General features: G+C 45.4%; 1 protein-coding gene across 2 annotated transcripts in view; it reads right to left on the bottom strand.

Moving 5' to 3' along the window:
* Positions 1 to 24,133, bottom strand: part of ate1 (arginyltransferase 1) — a 291,958-nt gene that overhangs the window by 200,403 nt on the left and 67,422 nt on the right. For both annotated transcript variants that reach the window (XM_084321688.1, XM_084321689.1), the window contains exon 6: positions 11,628 to 11,842. In XM_084321688.1, the coding sequence (XP_084177814.1) occupies positions 11,628 to 11,842 (215 nt within the window). The remainder of the gene's footprint in view (positions 1 to 11,627; positions 11,843 to 24,133) is intronic.

Raw genomic sequence — 24,133 nt, 5'->3', positions numbered from 1 at the left:
TGAGGAGAGAGAGAGAGAGAGAGAGAGAGAGAGAGAGAGAGAGAGAGAGAGAGAGAGAGAGAGAGAGAGAGAGTTAGAGAGTTAGAGATTGACCCTTTCTCCAGTGCTTCACCAGGTCATTGAATGTGTTGTAGTACCTCCTGAGGTACAGGTCCACAGTTATTCATATATCAGCCAGAGTGATGTCTCTAGTAATAATAATAATAATAATACTAATTCACCATCACCAGAAGCCAGAAATGGTGGAAGGTTGGGCTTAGGGCCAGCGACCCCATCCTGTAAAAACCCCATTGCTACAAAAACGTCAACAAAGAAAAACCAAGAATCTCCGGCCCTGAGAGAGGATGGACCTCAGGTAGGAAGTATGACGCAGTGTGGTGAAAGCCGGAAACATCCGGAAGCTACCCTGCCGACCACCATTGTCTCAAGCAGGGCCATTACCACCATCGGAACATGGAATGTAAGGACCATGTATGAAGCCGGAAAGACAGAGATGAGGAATTACAATCTTGCCATACTCTCGAATCAGTGAATCAAGGTGGATCGGATCCGGCCAGAAGAGACTCGCCACAGGCGAGATGACACTGTGCTCAGGCCATGAAGAGGACGATGCACAGTACCATACCCAGGGAGTGGCCTTGATGCTGTCCAAGGCTGCCCAGAGAGCACTGATAGGCCTTTCATAGAGGAGCTGAACTAGAGGACCTAGAGGAGCTGACCTAGAGGAGCTGAACTAGAGGACCTAGAGGAGCTGACCTAGAGGAGCTGAACTAGAGGAGCTGAACCAGAGGACCTAGAGGAGCTGACCTAGAGGAGCTGAACTAGAGGAGCTGAACTAGAGGAGCTGAACTAGAGGAGCTGAACCAGAGGAGCTGAACCAGAGGAGCTGAACTAGAGGAGCTGAACCAGAGGAGCTGAACCAGAGGAGCTGAACTAGAGGAGCTGAACCAGAGGAGCTGAACTAGAGGAGCTGAACTAGAGGAGCTGAACCAGAGGAGCTGAACCAGAGGAGCTGAACTAGAGGAGCTGAACTAGAGGAGCTGAACCAGAGGAGCTGAACCAGAGGAGCTGAACCAGAGGAGCTGAACTAGAGGAGCTGAACTAGAGGAGCTGAACTAGAGGAGCTGAACCAGAGGAGCTGAACTAGAGGAGCTGAACTAGAGGAGCTGAACTAGAGGAGCTGAACCAGAGGAGCTGAACCAGAGGAGCTGAACCAGAGGAGCTGAACTAGAGGAGCTGAACCAGAGGAGCTGAACCAGAGGAGCTGAACTAGAGGAGCTGAACCAGAGGAGCTGAACTAGAGGAGCTGAACTAGAGGGACTAGAGGAGCTGAACTAGAGGAGCTGAACCAGAGGAACTAGAGGAGCTGAACTAGAGGACCTGAACTAGAGGAGCTGAACTAGAGGAGCTGAACCAGAGGAGCTGAACTAGAGGAGCTGAACTAGAGGAGCTGAACCAGAGGAGCTGAACCAGATGAGCTGAACTAGAGGAGCTGAACTAGAGGAGCTGAACTAGAGGAGCTGAACTAGAGGAGCTGAACCAGAGGAGCTGAACTAGAGGAGCTGAACTAGAGGAGCTGAAATAGAGGAGCTGAACCAGAGGAGCTGAACCAGAGGAGCTGAACTAGAGGAGCTGAACCAGAGGAGCTGAACTAGAGGAGCTGAACTAGAGGAGCTGAACTAGAGGAGCTGAACCAGAGGAGCTGAACCAGAGGAGCTGAACTAGAGGAGCTGAACTAGAGGAGCTGAACCAGAGGAGCTGAACTAGAGGAGCTGAACTAGAGGAACTAGAGGAGCTGAACTAGAGGAGCTGAACCAGAGGAACTAGAGGAGCTGAACTAGAGGAGCTGAACTAGAGGAGCTGAACCAGAGGAGCTGAACTAGAGGAGCTGAACTAGAGGAGCTGAACTAGAGGAGCTGAACTAGAGGAGCTGAACTAGAGGTCCTGGGGGGCTTGTTTGAGTTGGAACAGAAGGCGCCTCTCACATGATGACCGTGCATCCCGTGGCCAAAACAAAGATGGCGGCGGGGTTCTCGGGTAAAAGATAATACTTCGGTAAGGCCTTTTTAATTTACTTCTAGAACTCGGGAGATATCCTTTGATATATGCTGGAATCATTGTGTTCAGCCAGCAGCGCAGGCCGAGAGGCGGGATAGTTTGGCCGGCCGCAGCGTAAGAAGAACTTTCATAACAGTCTTGTAATACGGCAGCGCCAGAATAACACAGAACCGCTGGAGGAATGTGGAAATAATGCCACATAATACTGGTGGCTTTGGTGTGATTTAATTAAAATGAGATGTTGACCTTCTTCTAAAGCTTCATCTCTGAAGCCGCTGGAATCCTGAGACTTAAAGTCCTGGTGGTCCCGTCGACCAGTAGTGGGTAGAGCAAGGCACTAACACTGCCAGGGTTAGAGGTTCCACTCCCTGCATAGTTCAATCGGTAGAGCAAGGCACTAACACTGCCAGGGTTAGAGGTTCCACTCCCTGCGTAGTTCAATCGGTACAGCAAGGCACCAACACTGCCAGGGTTAGGGGTTCCAATCCCTGTGTAACTCAATGGGTAGAGCAAGGCACTAACACTGCCAGGGTTAGAGGTTCCACTCCCTGCGTAGTTCAATCGGTACAGCAAGGCACCAACACTGCCAGGGTTAGGGGTTCCAATCCCTGTGTAACTCAATGGGTAGAGCAAGGCACCAACACTGCCAGGGTTAGGGGTTCCAATCCCTGTGTAACTCAATGGGTAGAGCAAGGCACTAACACTGCCAAGGGTTCCAATCCCCGTGTAACTCAATGGGTTGGTTGGGGGGGCCATTCCCAGCTCAGAATGTCTTCAGTTTGAATCATCAGTGCCAGGCTCTTGCCATTATGACACTGAGCCGGCACACAATATTGACACTCAACCAGTAGGGGGCGCTCGGGTTACTCCAATGTATGACTGTCGATAATTCCATAGTTAGACAGTAATTTACCTACAGCCTGCAATTCTCCATGCAATACAGGGTATTTATCTCAGCATGTCAGCTGAAGCACAGCTGTGTGTGCCACTGTACCAGGTTACCAGCCTATATTTCTTAATGCATGGCCTCTTCCTCACTTCCTCATCAGGCCGGCTGCTGCTGGACACAAGACTGCTTCAACTCCAGTATATTTACTAAACCTAGGCTCTCATGATGATATCCATTACTGATGCATTGTGATGGTTCTAATGGTATAGTTTTCTATAATCACCTCAATCATAATAATAAAAACTAGGGCTGTCAGTGTATCGCGTTAATTAGATTAATTAGCAAATTATTTCGCGTTATGAAAATTAACCCAAAATTAATTAAAATTTTTATTTTTTTAAATTTATATATATATATTTTTTTATTTCATTCTTTCCATAAGAACATAGAATACACATTTACAGACTTTTTTTTATATGGTCCATTTGCATGTTCTTGGTATCTGATTCTAGGGACATCTATGGATCTCAGGGAATGTATTCCCAGTGTCAGAAATACTGTGTCTGTTACTAGGCTTGAGTAAATTGTAATGAACCAAATGAGAATATCAATAAAAAATGTTTTATCTTTGACTGTGAATAACAACATGCTAACATTTACCAGACCTGAAAAATCTAAGCAAATTCATAAATGGAAGATGATTAAACAGAAGGTGCAATTTGCTATTTGAAATATGATTATAGAGTATAGAATATCAGGCATAAAATAGTTATGCGATAAAAATGTGATTAATTAGAATAATTAATTAAAAAGCCTGTAATGAATTAGATAAAAAAAATTATCGCCTGACAGCACTAATAAAAACCTGTACTTACCGGGAGTCGAACCCCAGTCTCCCGTGCCGGAGTCTAACGGTGCACGCACACCAGCCGCGCGCGCACATGCACTCGCGGGTTCCGCACGAGTACGCGCGCGTGGCAGCGTTTCCGTTAGCCGGTAATTACCGGTATTTGACCGGCAAAATCTGTTGAAGTCCGACATATTTAATCTCTCCGGTCTTAATGTCCGGTGAAAATAATTTCCTCCAAGCACAATTTGATTATTTGAATTGTATTAAAATAGGCTAAAATTAAATAGCCTATGCGATGAACGAAACAATCATTACATTTGTTTCATCGTTGCTTCACCAAGCAGGTATAATAATGTTGTCAGCGAGAGCTTAGTGCTGGGTTTTGCGAGTGCATGCGTAGCTGCAGAGCCGGAGCAGCAGCGGCACAGTGCAGTACTCCAATTCAGCCATTGGCAATTCAGCTGTTGGGTGGGGGGCGCTGTTGAGCGGTCCCCAGATAGAGCCAAAAAACAGCTGAATCTGCTGCTCTGCAGCGCCATACTCTTTGCAAATAAGTCGTTGCGAGGTGGAGAGAGTCATCACGCAAACCCACGATAATGTTGCCGTCTCTCTCTGCCAAATTTCTCAGTTCTTCGCTTGATATAATTAATACAAATGTCCAATATAACGGAATTCGTTAGCTCATAAAAATGTGATTATAACAGACTGCTGTTTATTATTGTATACTGTATTAATGTCGGGCGACTGCCCACAGACACCTATTTGATTTAAAGTCGGCAGCAGCACGGAGTCTCGGGACTTATTTTATTTGGAATATAATGATTGTATACGCAAAAGTAGCCTAGTTTTAAGTAAAAATATTATAAATCTACATGCCTTGAGGATGTCAATTATTTTTAAGCTCAATAAACTCTGACCGGAATTTCTCTCATTTGACCGGTAGATTTAAATCTACCGGACCCTGAGACCGGCAACAATGTTTTCTAACGGAAACCCTGGCGCGTGGCCGGGCACACCGAGTCCGACTTCAGAGCGGGCGAAAGTGCACGGAGGAAGGTACATTTACATTGGAACAGCTGTAAATGCCTAGTCTATATGCGAAGTCAGTCCCCGTTTGAAGATTTTTTTAAGATTTCCAGTTCCAGTGTTCTATTGTCCATTTTGCATTAATAACCAGTTATTATATAATTTATTAGAATGTTAGAATTCATTTTAGAATGTGACTGTACTCCTGAAAAAGTATAGTAATATGCTTTATTTGTATTGGGAAAGATACAGACACATTAGCTGGTTGAACAACATCTATGTGTGGTAATAATAATGCAGATATTGAGTGTACTTCTGTGAAAATGCGCATGGCGCACGCCTCTGAATCCAACCAAAGCTAAAACGATCGCTTCCAGCCCGCGAGTCGCGCTATGTGGGCACAGCTACGTCCGTTAACATGGGAGAGGAAGTGAAGCGCTGGTCGGTCGCCTTCGCACGCGGCTGCTGGTGTGTCTGGGCTGTAAAGCTCTTCACCTGCTGCTCAGCTGATCTGAACAGTGCACCAACAGACACCTGCTGGGCTCTAGTGGTCCACTGTTGTGGTTTCAACAGCTATGTTCATGTGCTCCTGCCTAAAAGATGGCGTCTTCTCAAACTGTTTTTTTTTTGGATCCACTTTTTCTCCCATTTTTCTATTTTTCTCCCATCCCAATTTTCATATCGTCCAATTCAACCCTCCCCTGTCTCGAACGCTGTTTCTTGCCTCCCACAAGCCGGCTGCAATGTGGACTAAGTCATACATAGCACGAGTCCCCTCCGATACTCGAGGTAACAGCCGTCGCATCTTTTCACCTGCGCAGCTCGATCTTTCAGCGTCGGGGGTCTGGGCTTTGGAGGGGCCCCGCCCCCGTCGCTTCTTAATTCTACTGCGCAGGCGCACCAACCGACCTGTAGGAGTCGCTGTCCACAACGCCCAATCCCCACCCTTCAGTTTCCCTCCCCGTAATACGGCCAATGTGTATTACCGTGGACGACCAGCTAAACTGAAAGCAATGTGGAGAGCGGGGCTCGAACAGGAGGTTCGAGCCTAGTCTCCAGCATTCGTTGCGAGCGCCTTGCCCACTGCGCCACGTAGCAGCCCTCTTCTCAAACTGTTTTAACCATAAATTCATTGCCAGACGTGAACGGCTATGAAAGTAAACTGTAACAATATAAAATCAGATACTCTTATATCCATCCCCTTGGGGAGATTCAGGAAAGGTTATCGCAGCGGTGGGACATGATCAAAGTGATGTCATAATGCACCACATGTCAGTCATACACGATATCTTCAAGTGTGATTTATTTAGCCTGGCAGGACGTTTCTTCCCGCTATCTGCCGATATACCCAGCATTATTATTATTATTATCACAATGACAGCATTATTTCCCAAGTAGTGTAGTACTGCGTCTTTATGACACCTGGTGGCAGAAAACAGAACAGCACTTCCAAGAGATATTAAATGAAGAATGCAGTGGCGACACAGGGGAGCGCCAGTAGAATGCAGAAATCTGACCCTGGGTCTGTACGAGGCATCTGGGATGAAAGCTTTCACTGCTATATTTGACTACAGCATTACTCTGTTGACTATACTCAATGTATACCTGCCTACTCTGCCTTCACTGGAATCATAACTACCGCCCTCAAACTATAGTCTACCCATAACTCTATAATGGCCATATACAATAATACTGTGTGTGTGTGTGTGTGTGTGTGTGTCTGTGTCTGTGTCTGTGTCTGTGTGTGTGTGTGTGTGTGTGTGTGTGTGTGTGTGTGTGTGTGTGTGTGTGTGTGTACATATTTATCCACACCCATCTATACCTACAGATATTCCTGTTTACATACATATCCCTTATCTACTCTTACTGGTCATACAACTGACCAGCATGGCTTAGTAGTGTCTCTTTATACCTGTATCACTGTACATAATAATACTGTAACAGAATATGAAGGTCTGATTTGGGGGGGGGGGGGGGGGAGAGAGAGAGAGAGAGAGAGAGAGAGAGAGTGAGTGAGTGAGAGAGTGAGAGAGTGAGAGAGTGAGAGAGTGAGAGAGTGAGAGAGAGAGAGAGAGAGAGAGAGAGAGAGAGAGAGAAAGGGGTACTAAGGTCTGGAGGGAGGGAGGGAGGGAGAAAGAGAGACAGAGAGAGAGAGAGAGAGAGAGAGAGAGAGAGAGGGGGGGTGGACTAGACTCCTGGGACTCCTGGGAATGCTGTAGTGTTAAGTTCCACACTTCCCTGAGGTGCCTGGGGGGCTCTGAACCAAAGGGACACACTGGCCCCTAGTGGTGGGTAGATTAACTACAGCAGCCTGGAAGGACAGCTCGTTACAATAAGTCCTGCCAAGCGTTCCACTGCTTCAGACGGACTGAAGACGGGCCCTGCGTATTCAGCTCTCAGCTCGTGTCCATATAGCCTGGTGTCTTCTTTCAGAGCGCTCTGCTTGTTTTGTGTGGCCGCTCTGAGCCTCTTAATAAGCAGAACAGCTCTGAACTTGAACCCTCTGGAGGTGATGATGTGTCGCTGGCTCTGCCAGAACCAGGAGCTGCATGGACTCAAGCCCAGAGGTTCCGATCTCAGGAATATAAATCTATCTATCAGTAGAGGTGAAGCTAGGATCTATTTATCCATCAGTAGAGGTAAAGCTAGGATCTATTTATCCATCAGTAGAGGTGAAGCTAGGATTTATTTATACATCAGTAGAGGTGAAGCTAGGATATATTTATCCATCAGTAGAGGTGAAGCTAGGATCTATTTATACATCAGTAGAGGTGAAGCTAGGATCTATTTATCCATCAGTAGAGGTGAAGCTAGGATCTATTTATCTATCAGTAGAGGTGAAGCTAGGATCTATTTATCCATCAGTAGAGGTGAAGCTAGGATCTATTTATCCATCAGTAGAGGTGAAGCTAGGATCTATTTATACATCAGTAGAGGTGAAGCTAGGATCTATTTATCCATCAGTAGAGGTGAAGCTAGGATCTATTTATACATCAGTAGAGGTGAAGCTAGGATCTATTTATACATCAGTAGAGGTGAAGCTAGGATCTATTTATCCATCAGTAGAGGTGAAGCTAGGATCAATTAGGGCTGGGCGATAAAACGATAATTATCACGATATATTTTAATAATCGATAATAAAAATAATATCGATAAAAGAAATAAATTTTGTTTTAACTTTTTTTAATTTGTATTGCGATGTGCAACAGGGCAGCTTTAAAACGGAGACAGTGGACAGACTTGTCTTTCTCGCCTGCAACTTAAAGTAAATGACAATACTGACCAAATTGAGATATATTTTTCTCTTGTCCATTTATTTTGTTTGCTTTCTAATTTAAAATACAGTTTGAAACCGTCTGTACACAGTAGGCTATGTGTGCTAGCAGAGCTAGTCTCCAGTCGCGAGTCACGGTGCACATGTGCGTGCGGTGGTTTGTCCACCAAGAAAGCGCCAAAAGATAGAAAAGAAACTAGCAGAGCCAGAACTGTTCAACTCCCCTGGAGCCACAGCCAGCAGAGAAGCTTGTTTACTTTCGCTTTCAAACCAGCTGCAGCCTGAGAACTGGAGTGTGAGGGGATGTAACACTAAAGATGGTCGGCAACATACATTTGTTGTTTAAATAATACAAAAAAATTAAATAATTTTTTTTAATACTAATAAAATATCGCTAATTATCGATATTGAACAATATGAACATTTTTATCGTGATATATCGCCCAGCCAGGATCTATCCATTAGTAGAGGAATCTATCAGGCCCAAATATAGGAAAGGAGGCCTCTCATCACTCCTCCTCCCCTCGTCTGTATCTCTCCCTCCCTCCCTCCCTCCCTCCCTCCCTCCCTCTGCATCTCTCTCAGTCTCCGTCTCCCTTCGTTGGGGCCATATGTACGTGGTAAAGTGTTCCCCCTGGATGTGTGCACCGTGGCTCCATCAGTCAGGCAGGCAGCTGACGTGTTTAACAGTAGTGTTTATGATGGAGGGGACCTGGAGTGCCTTTAATTGCTGTGGTGTAAACTTCCAGCCTCGTTAGAACCAGCGTCTCCCCCGCCGGCCGGCTCCCGGCTCACTCGGCGACACGGACCGCTCTACCATTCCGAGGTCATTCATTCATCAGTAGTGACCCAGCAGGAAAACCTGCCCCGTCAGATCCTCTGGTACCCTGGTTCCCCTCGGAACATAAACACATGGTCCACTGTTTCGTACCGTAACACAAACACCATAATAAACACACACCAAGAGCCAACAATGTGTCCCTCGTATCATGTCGTAACACAAACACCAGAACAGGAACTCTGGTTTTCAAACTGTAGCCAGTTATGGGACCGATTCCCCCCCAGTCCACCCCCCCAGATTCCTGGGAAACACTAATGAAGAGATTCACTGATCCGTACATCATTCAGCAGCAGATTCTCTGCCTCCTGTGTGATTCCATAAACAGCTAACTCTCCTAATGATCTGACTTGGAAAGAGTCGTTAACCTTCACTTGTCGTGGGGTAACCTTGTGTTTACACCCACTTAGGTGTAGTAACACTTAAACTGAATGATCACAGTCAGATAACTCAATCCAGTGGAAAGAAGCCGTCTGGGAGAGAGAGAGAGGTCTCCCCCGTCTGGGAGAGGGCTGCAGGGACACTGGATTCTGCACAGAGGTCTCCCCCGTCTGGGAGAGGGAAGCAGGGACACTGGATTCTGCACAGAGGTCTCCCCCGTCTGGGAGAGGGAAGCAGGGACACTGGATTCTGCACAGAGGTCTCCCCCGTCTGGGAGAGGGAAGCAGGGACACTGGATTCTGCACAGCCAACTTATTTAGAGAGAAGGTCCAAAATCACAATTTAGAATATATTTATTGGCCAAAGTATATTTGAGCATAAACCAGGAATTTCTTGTCTGCATTTCAGCATCTCAACAGCAGCAGGCAGGCAGGCAGCCACAGCCTGGCGCCCAGGGACCAACTCCAGTTCTGATACCAGCACCGTGGTCATGGGTAACAGCAGGAGTACAGTATGTACCTAGCATGCATGTCTTCTATGGTGTGGGAAGAAACTGGAGCACCTGGAGGAAACCCAGGCGAACACGGGGAGAACATGTAAAGTCCACAGAAAGGCGCCCTGCTGGGGTTTGAACCCAGGGCCTTCTTGCTGTGAGGCAACAGTGCTGACCACTGCTGGGGTTTGAACCCAGGACCATCTTGCTGTGAGGCAACAGTGCTGACCACTGCTGGGGATTGAACCCAGGACCTTCTTGCTGTGAGGCAACAGTGCTGACCACTGCTGGGGATTGAACCCAGGACCTTCTTGCTGTGAGGCAACAGTGCTGACCACTGCTGGGGATTGAACCCAGGACCTTCTTGCTGTGAGGCAACAGTGCTGACCACTGCACAGCAATGACAGACATTATGGCGACTAAGGAAAAGGGCAACAATTGCACAGTGAATGCTCCGACATGTTACTGTTGAAACGTAGTAGTTACTGTGACGACTGTTGCTGTGTAATGCAATGCAGTTGTTGCGTTACAAGCTCCTCTCCTCGGACCAGAGACAGACGGTGGCCGCTTCATCCCATCTGGATCAAGTCTCCCTCCTGCCCCACAATGACGTCACTCTGCCAACCTCAACTCAGCATCGTCGCCAGAGGTCTTTCCAACTACCAACCTCAACTCAGCATCCTTTCTCACTCACCTCCCCCCTCCCCTCCACCAAAAGACCTCCTGAAAGACATGGATCAGGGAGCTGTGGTTTTGATGTGATCACGCTGGGTAACCTGACCAGGGTGTGTGGGTGGTTCAGTTCATGCTGGGAAGGGGGGGTGGTTTTTCCATCCTCCCCGCACACACACAAACACATGGTGAAGTCACTGGAGAACAGGGACACAAGCCTCTCTGAGATCTGAAGCATGAACGGTGTGGAGAAAGGAAGCTCACCAGGAGAATGTTCAAGGACAGTTCAACATTTGCCTTCCTGTCCGGTCCTGTTAAAGTGATGACAAGCAGGCCGACCTCCTGGCGATCAGCAGTGAGTATGAGCCTCTAAGGCAGTGAGTATGAGCCTCTAAGGCTGTGAGTATGAGCCTCTAAGGCAGTGAGTATGAGCCTCTAAGGCAGTGAGTATGAACCTCTAAGGCAGTGAGTATGAACCTCTAAGGCAGTGAGTATGAGCCTCTAAGGCAGTGAGTATGAGCCTCTAAGGCAGTGAGTATGAGCCTCTAAGGCAGTGAGTATGAGCCTCTAAGGCAGTGAGTATGAGCCTCTAAGGCAGTGAGTATGAACCTCTAAGGCAGTGAGTATGAGCCTCTAAGGCAGTGAGTATGAGCCTAGTGAGTATGAGCCTCTAAGGCAGTGAGTATGAGCCTCTAAGGCAGTGAGTATGAGCCTCTAAGGCAGTGAGTATGAGCCTCTAAGGCAGTGAGTATGAGCCTCTAAGGCAGTGAGTATGAGCCTCTAAGGCAGTGAGTATGAACCTCTAAGGCAGTGAGTATGAACCTCTAAGGCAGTGAGTATGAGCCTCTAAGGCAGTGAGTATGAGCCTCTAAGGCAGTGATGGCAGTAGACAAGACAAGAGGGCAAAAACATGTACATTTTTGTAACAGTTTGGGGGGGAAATGGATGAGATCAGCATTAAGAAGCCCCCTTTTGTAGCGCATCATCACCTGGAAGGAAAGGTTAGGAGTTGACGCACCAAAATACACCGTTCACTATGGTTCTAGGATAGAACCTGACCATGTTGTCATTTCTGGTTACATAATGTTGGAATTTGCCCAAACTATATATATATTTCTCCATCTCCATCTCCATCTCTCTCCTCACCTCCAGGCGATGCAGAGGGCTGTCAGGCAGTGATTCTCTGATTAAGTCCTCCACGGTTTTGGTTTGGTTGGCGTGGCTGGGCGTGGCTGGAGCCGGCGTGGTGGTGTCAGAGCTCCCGCCAGCCTGCTGTTTCACCTGCTCCTTCTGAAGACGCCTCTCCTTGCGGAGGTCCTTCGCCTTCCGACATGGCGGCCTGCTGGGATCCGCTCCAACCCCTGGAGACAAAGGAGAGAGACAGATTCAGAAACCTTAGGGAGACTGCTCCAAGAGGAGACAGATTCAGAAGGTGATGGAACCTCGTGGGGTCTTAATGGTAAATGGACTGCATTCATATAATAGCTTTTATCCAAAGTGCTTTACAGTGAATGCCTCACATTCACCCGTTCACTCACAACAATGGTGGAGGCAACCATTATTAACCTGTTCATTGGGAGTAGTTGGGGGTTAAGTGTCTTGCTCAAGGACCTGAGGCTCTACCTCCTGAGCCACTGTCTAACTCTAACCTTCTGATTACCAGACGACCTGCTCTACCTCCTGAGACACTGTCGGTCTCTGGAGACAAGGTCACGCTGACGGCTCTAGAACAGGGGAACGTGAGCATTTTTATATAGAATAAAAAAGGAGCTCCATGACCGGCCTGTGGAACAGGAGCAGCCTTCAGGAGCAGCACAGTAGTGGCAGCGAGGCGGTAACCTCCAGCGGCTGCCAGTGATGAAGACCACATTTGGAGGATACTTTGTGGGTGTGAGGCGTGTTTCCGATGGATTTGGCCCTCAGGACAAAATGGGTTGCCATGTTTGCTTTGGTGAAACCTCCACATAAGGACATAGTCTCCACAGAAGAGGGGGAGGGGGGGGGGGGGGGGGGGGGGGGGTAGGCACAGCTATATGGAAGTGATTTTCTTTTACTTCCCCCCCCCCCCCCCCTCCTCCTCCTCCTCCTCCTCCTCCTCAATATCCTTGACATTACATCATCACTGCGGAGCCAGTGCTGTGTTTGTTGACTCCATGTGTTTAGAAGCTAGCTGGTAGGAGTTTACCGTGTACACACTGTTGGTCTCACAGGCTCCTGACTTTGATCAGTTGGTGTTTCCCAATAATGTAGATAGAGGTCAGAGGTCAGATCATGGCTGGTAGTTATTCTAGAACAGGGTTTAGAACTAGGTTACTATAGTGCAGTATCTAACAGGTTTAAGACCAGGGTGTAGAACTAGTTTAATATAGTGCAGTATCTAACAGATTTAAGACCAGGGTGTAGAACTAGTTTAATATAGTGCAGTATCTAACAGGTTTAAGACCAGGGTTTAGAACTAGTTTACTATAGTGCAGTATCTAACAGGTTTAAGACCAGGGTTTAGAACTAGGTTACTATAGTGCAGTATCTAACAGGTTTAAGACCAGGGTTCAGAACTAGTTTACTATAGTGCAGTATCTAACAGGTTTAAGACCAGGGTTTAGAACTAGTTTACTATAGTGCAGTATCTACACACTAACAGGTTTGCAACTAAAACAGAGACGAACAAGAAAACGAAACCAAAATGACCCCCAATTACCACTACAGCAGAGAACGAATAAGGGGCACACACACACACACACACGCACAGGGGTGTGTTCCGACGTCTGGAGGCATAACCACTAATAGAGCAGCATTTCCATAGTGAAACTCTATCGCCAAACTATGAAGCAGCCTTTTTCTGCTGAGGCCAAAGAGAAAGACTCTTCTGTTGTTTCACTAGAAAATAATACAAGGCATTAAACTGACTGCATTCTGGTCTTTACCTTAATAAAATGTCAGATTTGTCTATCTATCCATCTATCTATCTATCTATCCATCCACTAGGGGTGGAACGGTTCACAAAATCACGGTTTTCGGTTTGGTTCGGTATGCGTTGTTTTTTATTTAAAACAAATGTAACGCTCCAAAAATACCATACATCAGCATAAGATATATAGCCTAAAAATAATCCAACTTTTCAGTTATTCTCAAGGATGTAGTCATGCAAAAACTGAAAGAATGAGGCAGTTTGACATCAGGCACATTATTTTGACAGTGACGGTTAGAGCTAGGAGAGAGAGGGGAGGCATTGCTGATTTAAACATGCTTCTTATTTATTTGGTTAAAAAAAAAAAGGCTTACCTTTAATAATGTTTGGCACACAAAGACCGAACTGACTGAAAAATATAGGCAACATTTGTCAAAGTATTAACTTAGTGCAAACAAACAAAATAATTAAACCTTTTCTATTTTTGTGGCCACATTATAGACAAAGGCCATCAACTAGGGATGCCCCGATCGATCGGCCACCGATCGTTATCGGCCGATAATCAGTATAAATATGCGATCGTGATAATGCTTTATTTTCGCCGATCGCCAAAACCGATCTCACTCGCTTGTCTCGCTGAGTTCTGTCTCAGACACCGGGAGCTGTGCGGCGTCTGCTCCTCCCTCCAGCCCCTCCCGCGTGCATGTAAACACAGGTCTAGTCTAGTGGGACGGGAGGACGGCGTCTCCCTTAGCTAACGTTAGCTACCGTTACAAAATGACCCAGTCAACCATTCACTTCCAGTCCAATACATGATGAGGCATTGTCTAACCGAACGGTATCTAGCCGGCCAGCTACCAATAGCTCCCGACATCAACAAACGCTCCAGCAAGTCTAGTAGAGACGTGTATGATACCTCAGCTAGCTCATGTTAGCTGACGCCAGCTCACTGTTCAAAACGAAATGTCCCACTGAACTAAATAGTTCACCGAGGCGCTGTATCAACGTTATATAGCCGGCCAGCAGTAGCCACAGATAGCTCCTGATATAATTGTTTTATAACACTCATTCGATGCATATTCGAGCTGAGGGCATGTTGTTGAATATGATCAATAGGTCTAGCTGCAGCTCCAAAGAATCCTGGCCATAGCTGCAGGCTACTCGAGTATAGGGTCCAGCTGCAGCTCCGGAGAATCCTGGCCGTAGCTGGAGGCTACTAGAGTACACACAGACAGTGGAGCTTGTTGCGTGGTGGCGATGTCTCGCAGATAATACAAGTACAAGTCTAATTATATAATATATATATTTTATAAAAAATATATATATATATAAAATAATTTTAAATTTTTTTTTAATCAAAAACGATCGGTATCGGATGGCTCACGACGATCGGTGATCGGTATCGGTGGCAAAAAACGTGATCGGGGCATCCCTACCATCAACATAAAGTATCGCTGCTGGCGCGACAAAACCTCATAACTCCAAAAACCCAACTTTTCAGCAGATGAAAAAAACGAACACAGATTTGAGGGCGAATAGAGTTACGAGGTTTAGACAGATGATTGGTTTAATGCTTTCCCATTGTGTAGACTTTGTAAAACCACACACACATGGAGGATGATCTACTGAGTTGATAACAAAAAAAATAAAAAATTAAATAAATATGGAGTTAGGAGGTTTTGTCCCGCCAGCAGCGGTATGCATATGCTCAACCAGCACTAGACTTTCTTATCAAAATGGAAAAGTAACCGTTATTTAAAATAAATAAATCATGTGTACTAAATATATATTTACTTTTTAATTGCATGAAACATTATGAAGTACCGTAATTCCTCTAATAGTAACCCCGGCTTATATTTGTTTCAACTGTAGCGGGTACCAGGCTTGTATTAGGAGGAGGCCTGTATAAGAGGGAGGCCTATATTTCACATTTTCAAACGGATCATAATGAATAAATCAACATTTTGTGTCAGTTTGAACCCAGTAAAATGTACTGGGTTCATTTATTGAAACCAAGTACTGTATGAAATAGTAAACAGTGCAAGTACAAGTGGTCACTGGTCATTTCAACGTTTTCAAAGTGAAATCAAGTAACTAGCTCAGTATGCAGCTCAGTATATTAGTAACCCGGCTTGTATTAGGAGGCCGGCTTATAATTGCTTAGCTCAAGAGCGCACCCGGCCATTAATAGAGACCCGGCTTGTATTTGAGACCCGGTTACTATTAGAGGAATTACGGTATTCTCTTATGCCGCTTTTCACTGCATGGTACCTAATCGACTTGACTCGCTTTTGCTTTTTGAGTGTCTTGGTAGCCGTATTTGAAGTGACGTCACACGAGGAAGTAAATAGTCAACAGTAACACGGCGTTAACAGCCAATAAATGTGAAGTTATCTTTGAACCTCTGCTGTCAAGCCTCGTCAATATACCCCCCCTTCCCCACTAATGGAACTGGTGTTGTGGAGTCACTTCGCTGTGTTCCACGGTTAGCTCGCAGCTAACGCTAGTTAGCCTAGCTTGCGGCTAACGTTATAACCGAACAATACACACATGCCCCGAACTGTGGAGGTCGTACCGAACGGTGTAGGGTTAGAATGCGTACCGTACACCCCCCTAGTATCCACCTATCCATCAGTCAACTAGTCACAGTGGCCTCTAGTTGATCCATATTTCACCACACAAGTTAATTTATTATCTGGGTGACTGGAAAACTATAAATATCATAATAATAAAAATGGATTTTTTCACGATTCACAATATAAGAAAATAATGTAAATAAAAAACGTATAAATAGATAAAAAGGCTATAAATCACACTGATGGATGATAAACAACACAGTGATGTACTGTCCAGTTCTAGGCCAGATGAGGTTTTTAGAACAGAGTTTACAGTAAACATTACTGTGTTGTTCTCTCAGGGGCAGAACCAGTAACTCAATACTGCCCCCTCTCTCTCTCTCTCTCTCTCTCGCTCTGCCTCTCCTCTCTCCTGTGTGCCTCCTCTCCTCTCTATCCCTCTGTCTGTGCCCCTCCTCCCCTCCTCTCCTCCTGTCTCCTCCCCTCCACTTCTCTCCCCTCCCTACCTCGCTCTCTCTCCCCCCATCCCTCCATCTATCTCCCTCCCTCCCTCCCTCCCGCCCTATCCCTCCCTTCCATCTCCCTCTCTCTCCCCCCATCCCTCCCTTCCATCTCTCTCCCTCTCTTTCTCTCGCTCGCTCTCATCCCTCCCTCCATCTCTCTCCCTCACCCCTCCCTCCCTCCATCCATCTCCTCTCTCTCCGCTGGCTTACTGCCAGGTTCTCCAGAGCTCCAGGCATCATCCCATGTCAACAGTTTACACGCCCACATCCTGTTTGGAGCAATAAGGAAACAAGAGCCATTTCCTGCCTGTCCCTCTGCCAGCCGCCCCTCTCTCTCTCTCTCTCTCCCTCTCTCTATCTATCTACCCGTCATTCTATCTCTCTCTCTCTCCCCCCCCTCATTCTCCATTTCTCTCTCGCTCATTCCGTCTCTCCCTATTCCCTCACTCTCTCCATTCTCTCAGTGTCTCGTCTCTTTCTCTCTCTAATCACATCACACAGAGCAGCAGTAAATGGGAGAAGTGAGTTCTTTATTCTAGTAAACATAATATATTACTTACAAAAAGGCAAGAATAACATATTTGTACTGCATGCAAAAATAAACTGTTGTTTGGGCCTCAATCTGCATGGGACCAGCATCAACTAATAATAATAAACTTTATTTGTATAGCACTTTTCATACAGAAGTTGCAGTTCAAAGTGCTTCACAACAGTAAAAATACAGACATAAGTGAGACAAAAAATTAAATACAAAGAGATAGAGGTAAGGTAAATCACAGTTTTTCAGTAATACAAATAATAAAATAGAATAGATTAGATAGAGTAAAAAAGTGCGGTTTGATTCAGTTTAAAATAGGCAAAACATTCTAAAATAGAACAGACAGTAAAAAGTGATAAGATTGTTCAATAAAAAAGATATAACAACAGAGCAGTGTATCGCTCTTAACACTTTGGATGCCACGGACGACATAACACGTGTTAGCAGTCCGCCCCCTGAATGCCCATCACGACAATTAGCGTGAATTTTTTTTATTAGCGATCTGAATTCATATTTCATCAACCGAGTCTACCGTTGGGAAACCATCCCAATCAGGAGCTCAGATGTGAAAAAAGCACTCCCTATCGTCTCCCAGGTGGTAATGCACCCTTTTGGAATGGACTCAATGAAAATGGATGAGAAAAGAAAAATCCGGAATCCACATTTTACTTCTCACGCATGTAACCGGAGATGATCCCAGTCATTGTGGAGCCTCAGGAATGCGTGGAATATGTGTTTACAGTACGTTGCATTGGATCAATAAAAGGATCGATTTTTGGAATGGCGATCAGGAATTGGAATAATCTTTTTGGATACCATCTGATCTCAGGTAAGGAATCTATTTTACCAGTCTTAGGATAATCAGACCTGTTTTCACGGAGATATAAGCTTTTCCCCTATGTGTGATATGGCTGTTTGACTGTGCGAGCGATCAGGAACTAAGAGAATCGATTTTCAGCTCGCGGCACCAGCGTGCATACATACACATACTATCGATAATCTAGTGTTTATTTGAAAACGATTCATAAATAAGCCGAAAAATGACAACGTTCTAGAATATTCCAGTACAGGGCGTTTATCACAGAATCTTTTTTTCCCCCTTGAAAACGAGGGCTTTTCAAAATGCTATAAAACGGAAATGAACCGATATCCACTTCGACAATGTTGACTGGAAAATGAGTCATTGATAGATTAGGCGATATTACCGCTAACATTGAAGTGGATGGTGGGCATTCAAGCACTAAATGTGCGCCCCCTGCTGGGCACTGAAAGTGTTAATACTTTGAGTTTCAACTAGACCTGACTGTAAAGACTAACATCAACTAGACCTGACTGTAGACCAGGGTTTCCGTTAGAAAAAATTGTTGCCGGTCTCAGGGTCCGGTAGATTTTTATCTACCGGTCAAATGAGAGAAATTCCGGTCAGAGTTTATTGAGCTTAAAAACAACAGGCTATATAAAGAATGACATCCTCAAGGCATGTAGATTTATAATATTTTAACTTAAAGCTAGGCTACTTTTGCGTATACAGTCATTATATTCCAAATAAAATAAGTCCAGAGACTCCGTGCTGCTGCCGACTTTAAATCAAATAGACCTGTGTCTGTGGGCAGTCGGCCCGACATTAATAAACAGCAGTCTGTTATAATCACATTTATGAGCTAACGAATTCCGTTATATTGGACATTTGTATTAATTATATCAAGCGAAGAACTGAGAAATTTGGCAGAGAGACGGCAACATTATCGTGGGTTTGCGTGATGTATATCTCCACCTAGTCCCAACGACTTGGTGCTGGTCATAATGTCCGGTGAAAACAACTCCCTCCAAGCACAACTTGACCACCCGAACCGTACCAAAACAGGCCAAAATTAAATAGCCCATGCGACGAACGATTCATTACATTCGTTTCATCGTTGCTCCACCAAGCAGCCGGTCCAACAATATCAGCGCGAGCGCCGCAGTTAGTTTGCAAGAAGCATCCAGCTGCAGACCCGCAGAGCAGCTTTCCAGGTCTGGGGACCGCACTGTGCCAGCAAAGCTGGTGGGTTCTGTGGGTCTGCAGCTGCATGCCTTCCGCAAATCCAGCAGCAAGCTCTCGCTGAGCGAAGCAACGACAACAAACGCAATGATTGTTTCGTTCATCGCATAGGCCACCCAACTCCAGCCCATCCAAATACAATTCAAATAATCAAACTGTGCCCAGAGGGAACTATTTTCACCGGACACTATGACCGGAGAGATTAAATTTGTCGGACTTCAACAGATTTTGCCAGTCAAATACCGGTAATTACCGGCTAACGGAAACGCTGCTGTAGACTAACATCAACTAGACCCGACTGTAAAGACTAACATCAACTAGACCTGACTGTAGGCTAACATCAACTAGACCTGACTGTAAAGACTAACATCAACTAGACCTGACTGTAAGGACTAACATCAACTAGACCTGACTGTAGACTAACATCAACTAGACCCAACTGTAAAGACTAACATCAACTAGACCCAACTGTAAAGACTAACATCAATTAGACCCGACTGTAAAGACTAACATAAACTAGACCTGACTGTATATAGACCAGACTTGTGTGGTTCCAATGAGATTATTTTCATAAAAGAATTGTGCCTTTTACCTTTTTCTCCCATCTCCCCAATTTTGTCATTATGCCAATTCCCCCCTGGTCGTTGCCCTGCCCTACGGTCGGTCTGGGGAGGGTGTAGACTACCACATGCCTCCTCTGTCGGTCTGGGGAGGGTGTAGACTACCACATGTCTCCTCTGTCGGTCTGGGGAGGGTGTAGACTATCACATGTCTCCTCTGTCGGTCTGGGGAGGGTGTAGACTACCACCTGTCTCCTCTGTCGGTCTGGGGAGGGTGTAGACTACCACCTGTCTCCTCTGTCGGTCTGGGGAGGGTAGGGTGTAGACTACCACCTGTCTCCTCGGTCGGTCTGAGGAGGGTGTAGACTACCACATGCCTCCTCTGTTGGTCTGGGGAGGGTGTAGACTACCACATGTCTCCTCTGTCGGTCTGGGGAGGGTGTAGACTACCACCTGTCTCCTCTGTCAGTCTGGGGAGGGTGTAGACTACCACCTGTCTCCTCTGTCGGTCTGGGGAGGGTGTAGACTACCACATGGCGGGGAGGGTGTAGACTACCACATGTCTGTCAGTCTGGGGAGGGTGTAGACTACCAGGAGTCGCCATTGCAATGACCAGGACGCGTGTATACCTTCCGCAACGGAATTCGGTTTCCGGGTTCCTCTGATTGGCCGCGACCGCCACGTGACCCGCCCCCCTATCCAGCGCTGCCGCGCACGACAGAGCGAGCGGCCGCGGACTCGCTCGCTTCCTCAATTTATACGCATGGAAGTAGGGCTGGGCGATAAAACGATAACGATAAATATCGCGATAAATTATTTCCTCAAAATAAACATGGTCGCAAAGTTTCGATATATTAGAGCCATATGGAATCCGCGATCACGGAATCGCGGACGGAATCGCGGAATTGAGCAATAAAAATGGAATCAACTATTTAAAAACTTTTTTTTTTTTGTTGTGGGACAGCACTTTGTTCAACTTTGTCAGTGCTGTAACGTTTAAACCTTTTAAAATCTTAGACAAACAAAAGACTTTGCTTTCATGAAATATTGTAAGCCGTCATTTGAGGCTTTATAAAAGCAGCACAATGAACACAAATCTGTCAGTGCCGAGTCCGACCTCATCTTAAATAACAAAAAGCGTTGCTTGTTGTAGTTAACAAAGAGAGGCAGAGTTGATTTTGCAAAAATATATATAATTTTTATAATTTTATTTTCATATTCGAATCCCATGCCCATCGAACGAAGCTTCGAAGTATTTAAGACAGCCCTATTAAATGGACTGTTATATCTTATTAAATTGTGGACATTTATTCATTCCCACTTATTAGACACTATTTCTGATGGTAAAATGAGCGTACAAAGCAAAATACAGAATTCTGAAAAATTAAAACGGAAAAAAACGGAATTTGGAAAAAAATCAAATGGAATTTGGAAAAAAATAAAACGGATTTCATATGGCTCTAGATATATCGATTTTCCAAGTTTGGCTCCGTTCAGCCTCGGCTCAGCACACTCACTAACAACAACCAACGTTACGTGATGACGTGCTTACGCACCACAGCTCAGGACTCAAAGCTGCTAGGATACTTAGCTTGCACGGCGCTATTTTATATATTTACGTGCCGAGTATGTATGTGGCGTGAATTCTGATGCCACGGTTATAGTAGTGTGTGGTATACGGTGGACGTCGTTGCAATGTATTGTGGCGGAACAGAGTATTTTAGGGATATTTATTTAGTACATTGTCATGGGATACACTGCTCGCTCTGGCTAACTGCTAACGTGCGCGGACTGATGACGACATCAACTCGAGACAGTCACAGCAGAAAAACAAGTCTATTAATAGCCCGTCCATCAGCGCCGGGCATAAAAAGTTAATTAAACTTGACAGACATTATATCGACGATAATTATCAATATCGAGTTATATGAAAATAATTTTATAATTTTATCGCGATAAAGTTTTTGGCCATATGGCCCAGCCCTACATGGAAGTATTGACTGAATGAATGAATGAAAACTTTATTTAACAGATTGCAGAATGGGTACAATACAGTACGGCTCAATACACACAATTGTTAAGGGGATGCGCACCTGAGAAAGACGTTTGTCTTGTTTACATCAGGGTCCCCCATTTTCAATTCATATAGAACGACTACGCCGTAACAAATCATTAAAAAAATATACCGTTAACTGGAATATGTTGTGCCTTTACACATGTTGGATTATGTAATTGGTTTGTCATGACAAACAAATAAAAAAAAATCGTGATTTACCCGCTGGCTACAACAACACTCAGTGACTGCATGTAGTCAGAGCCAGAGCTCAGCGATGCCGCTCGCGGCAGCACATTCTCGCCGCGGGCTGAGCTCTGGTGTCATGACAAACCAATTACATAATCCAACATATGTGTAAAGGCACAACATATTCCAGTTAACACTTTGAGCGCCACGCCGGGTTTTCCTTTTTACCTGCTGAATGCCACCATCGGCGCCAATGTTAACGTTAATATCGCCTAATCTATGTTTTAAATTATGGCTATGTGTCTAATCTGCCCATCGCATTATCAAAGACTATTTTCCAGTCAGTGCTGTCAAGGCAGATTGTTTTTTTATCGCGTCATTTCCGTTTCAGAGCATTTAGAAAAGCACCCGTTTTCAGATAAAAAAACAGCCCATTCTGGAGCATTCCATGAAAATCGTCTTTTACTGGAATATTCCACAACGTTGATATTCGTCTGCCTTTTTATGAATCGTTTTCAAATAAACGCTAGATGATCAATATTATACGTGCACGCAAGCACATTCCAGCCGCGCACGGATAATCGCCCCGTTGATTTCCTCTCGGACTTTTACAGTGAAACCGAAAGAGGACATTTCACAAAACAGCTTATAACTTCATCAAACTTACTCTGATTATCCTAACACTGATAGGGATGCCCCGATCACGTTTTTTGCCACCGATACCGATCACCGATCGTCGTGAGCCATATCGGCCGATACCGATCCGATACCGATTGTTTTTGATTAAAAAGAAATTAAAAATTATTTTATATAAAAAGTTTTTTTTTTCTTTTTATAAAATATATATATTATATAATTAGACTTGTACTTGTATTATCTGCGAGACATCGCCACCACGCAACAAGTCAAAATGCTCACTATCTGCAAACAGCTCCACTGTCTGTGTGTACTCTAGTAGCCTCCAGCTCCAAAAAGGATTCTCCGGCGCTGCAGCGGGACCCCATTGGTAACGTTAAGTGCTTTGGTCATTTCACATTCAGCAAGCCCTCAGCTCGAATACGCATTAAATCAATGTTATAAGACATTGATATCAAGAGCTATCTGTAGCTACTGCTAGCCGGCTAGATGACGTTAAGACAGAACTTTAGTTCAATGGGACATTTCGTTTTGAACAGTAAACTAACGTCAGCTAACGCAAGCTAACTGAGGTATGAACATGAACTACTAGACTTTAGGGATCATTTGTTGATATCAGGAGCTATCGGTAGCTAGCCGGCTAAATACCTTTAGACAATGCCTACTAAATGTGAATAGTTGACTGGGTAATTTTGTTTAAACAGTAACGATAGCTAGGTAGCTAACGTTAGCGCAGGTCGAATGCACTACAGACTCGAGCAGAGGAGCCGCACCTCTTTGTTTACAAACTCTACACGGGGGCGGGCGGGGCTAGGGAGGAGGAGCAGCGGCAGTTTGCAGGTCGTGTGTGTCTGAGACAGACAGCGAGTGAGCTTCGCTTGATCGGTTTCCGCTATCGGCGAATATGACTAATTATCGGAATTCACAGATTGCATATTTATACCGAGTATCGGCCGATAACGATCGGTGGCCGATCGATCGGGGCATCCCTAATAGAGTCCTTACCTGACATCAGATGGTATCCAACTGGTATATTCCAATTCCTGATCACCATTCGAAAAAATCGATAAGTGTAGGGATCCAACGCGATACAGTAGAACTCCATGATCAGCGGGGCTCTGAGGTTCCAGAATGAACTGTGGTAACACCGGCTGGATCAGTGGACTGGAAAATGTGGAGTACCGGATTTTTTCCCCCATTCATTTTCATTGAGTCCATTCCAAAATCCCTTATGTCATCTGGGAGACGACAGGGGGCGCTTTTTTCCACAATGATCGCCGGCGCCGCTCGGCTATACTCGGGTAGGCTCGGGTGATGCAATATGATTTCAGATCGCTTAAAAAAATAAAAAAAAATAAAAATCAGAGAAATCTCGTGAGTGGCTTTCAACCACCTATAAATAAACCAGAGTATTCTTGTGTGTGGCACGGAAAGTGTTAACGGTATCTTTTTTTAATGATTTGTTACGGCGCAATCAATACTTCCATGCATTCGGGACCTCCATGTTTTGGGGGTATTCATCAGACAAATCGGATCCGGGGATTCGGCTCCCATCAGTCGGGCAAGAACTGCGGGTTTTCAGCCTCTCCCCTCTCTCCTGGAGCTTAAGGGGGAGCTTAGTACGCCTGCCTCTGAGGAGGTGGCTACA

The sequence above is a fragment of the Notolepis coatsorum genome, assembly GCF_963971535.1.
Source record: "Notolepis coatsorum genome assembly, chromosome: 9".
Classification (NCBI taxonomy): Eukaryota; Metazoa; Chordata; class Actinopteri; order Aulopiformes; family Paralepididae; genus Notolepis; species Notolepis coatsorum.
The sequence above is the reverse complement of the archived record's forward strand: the minus strand, read 5'-3'. Positions and strand labels throughout refer to the sequence as shown.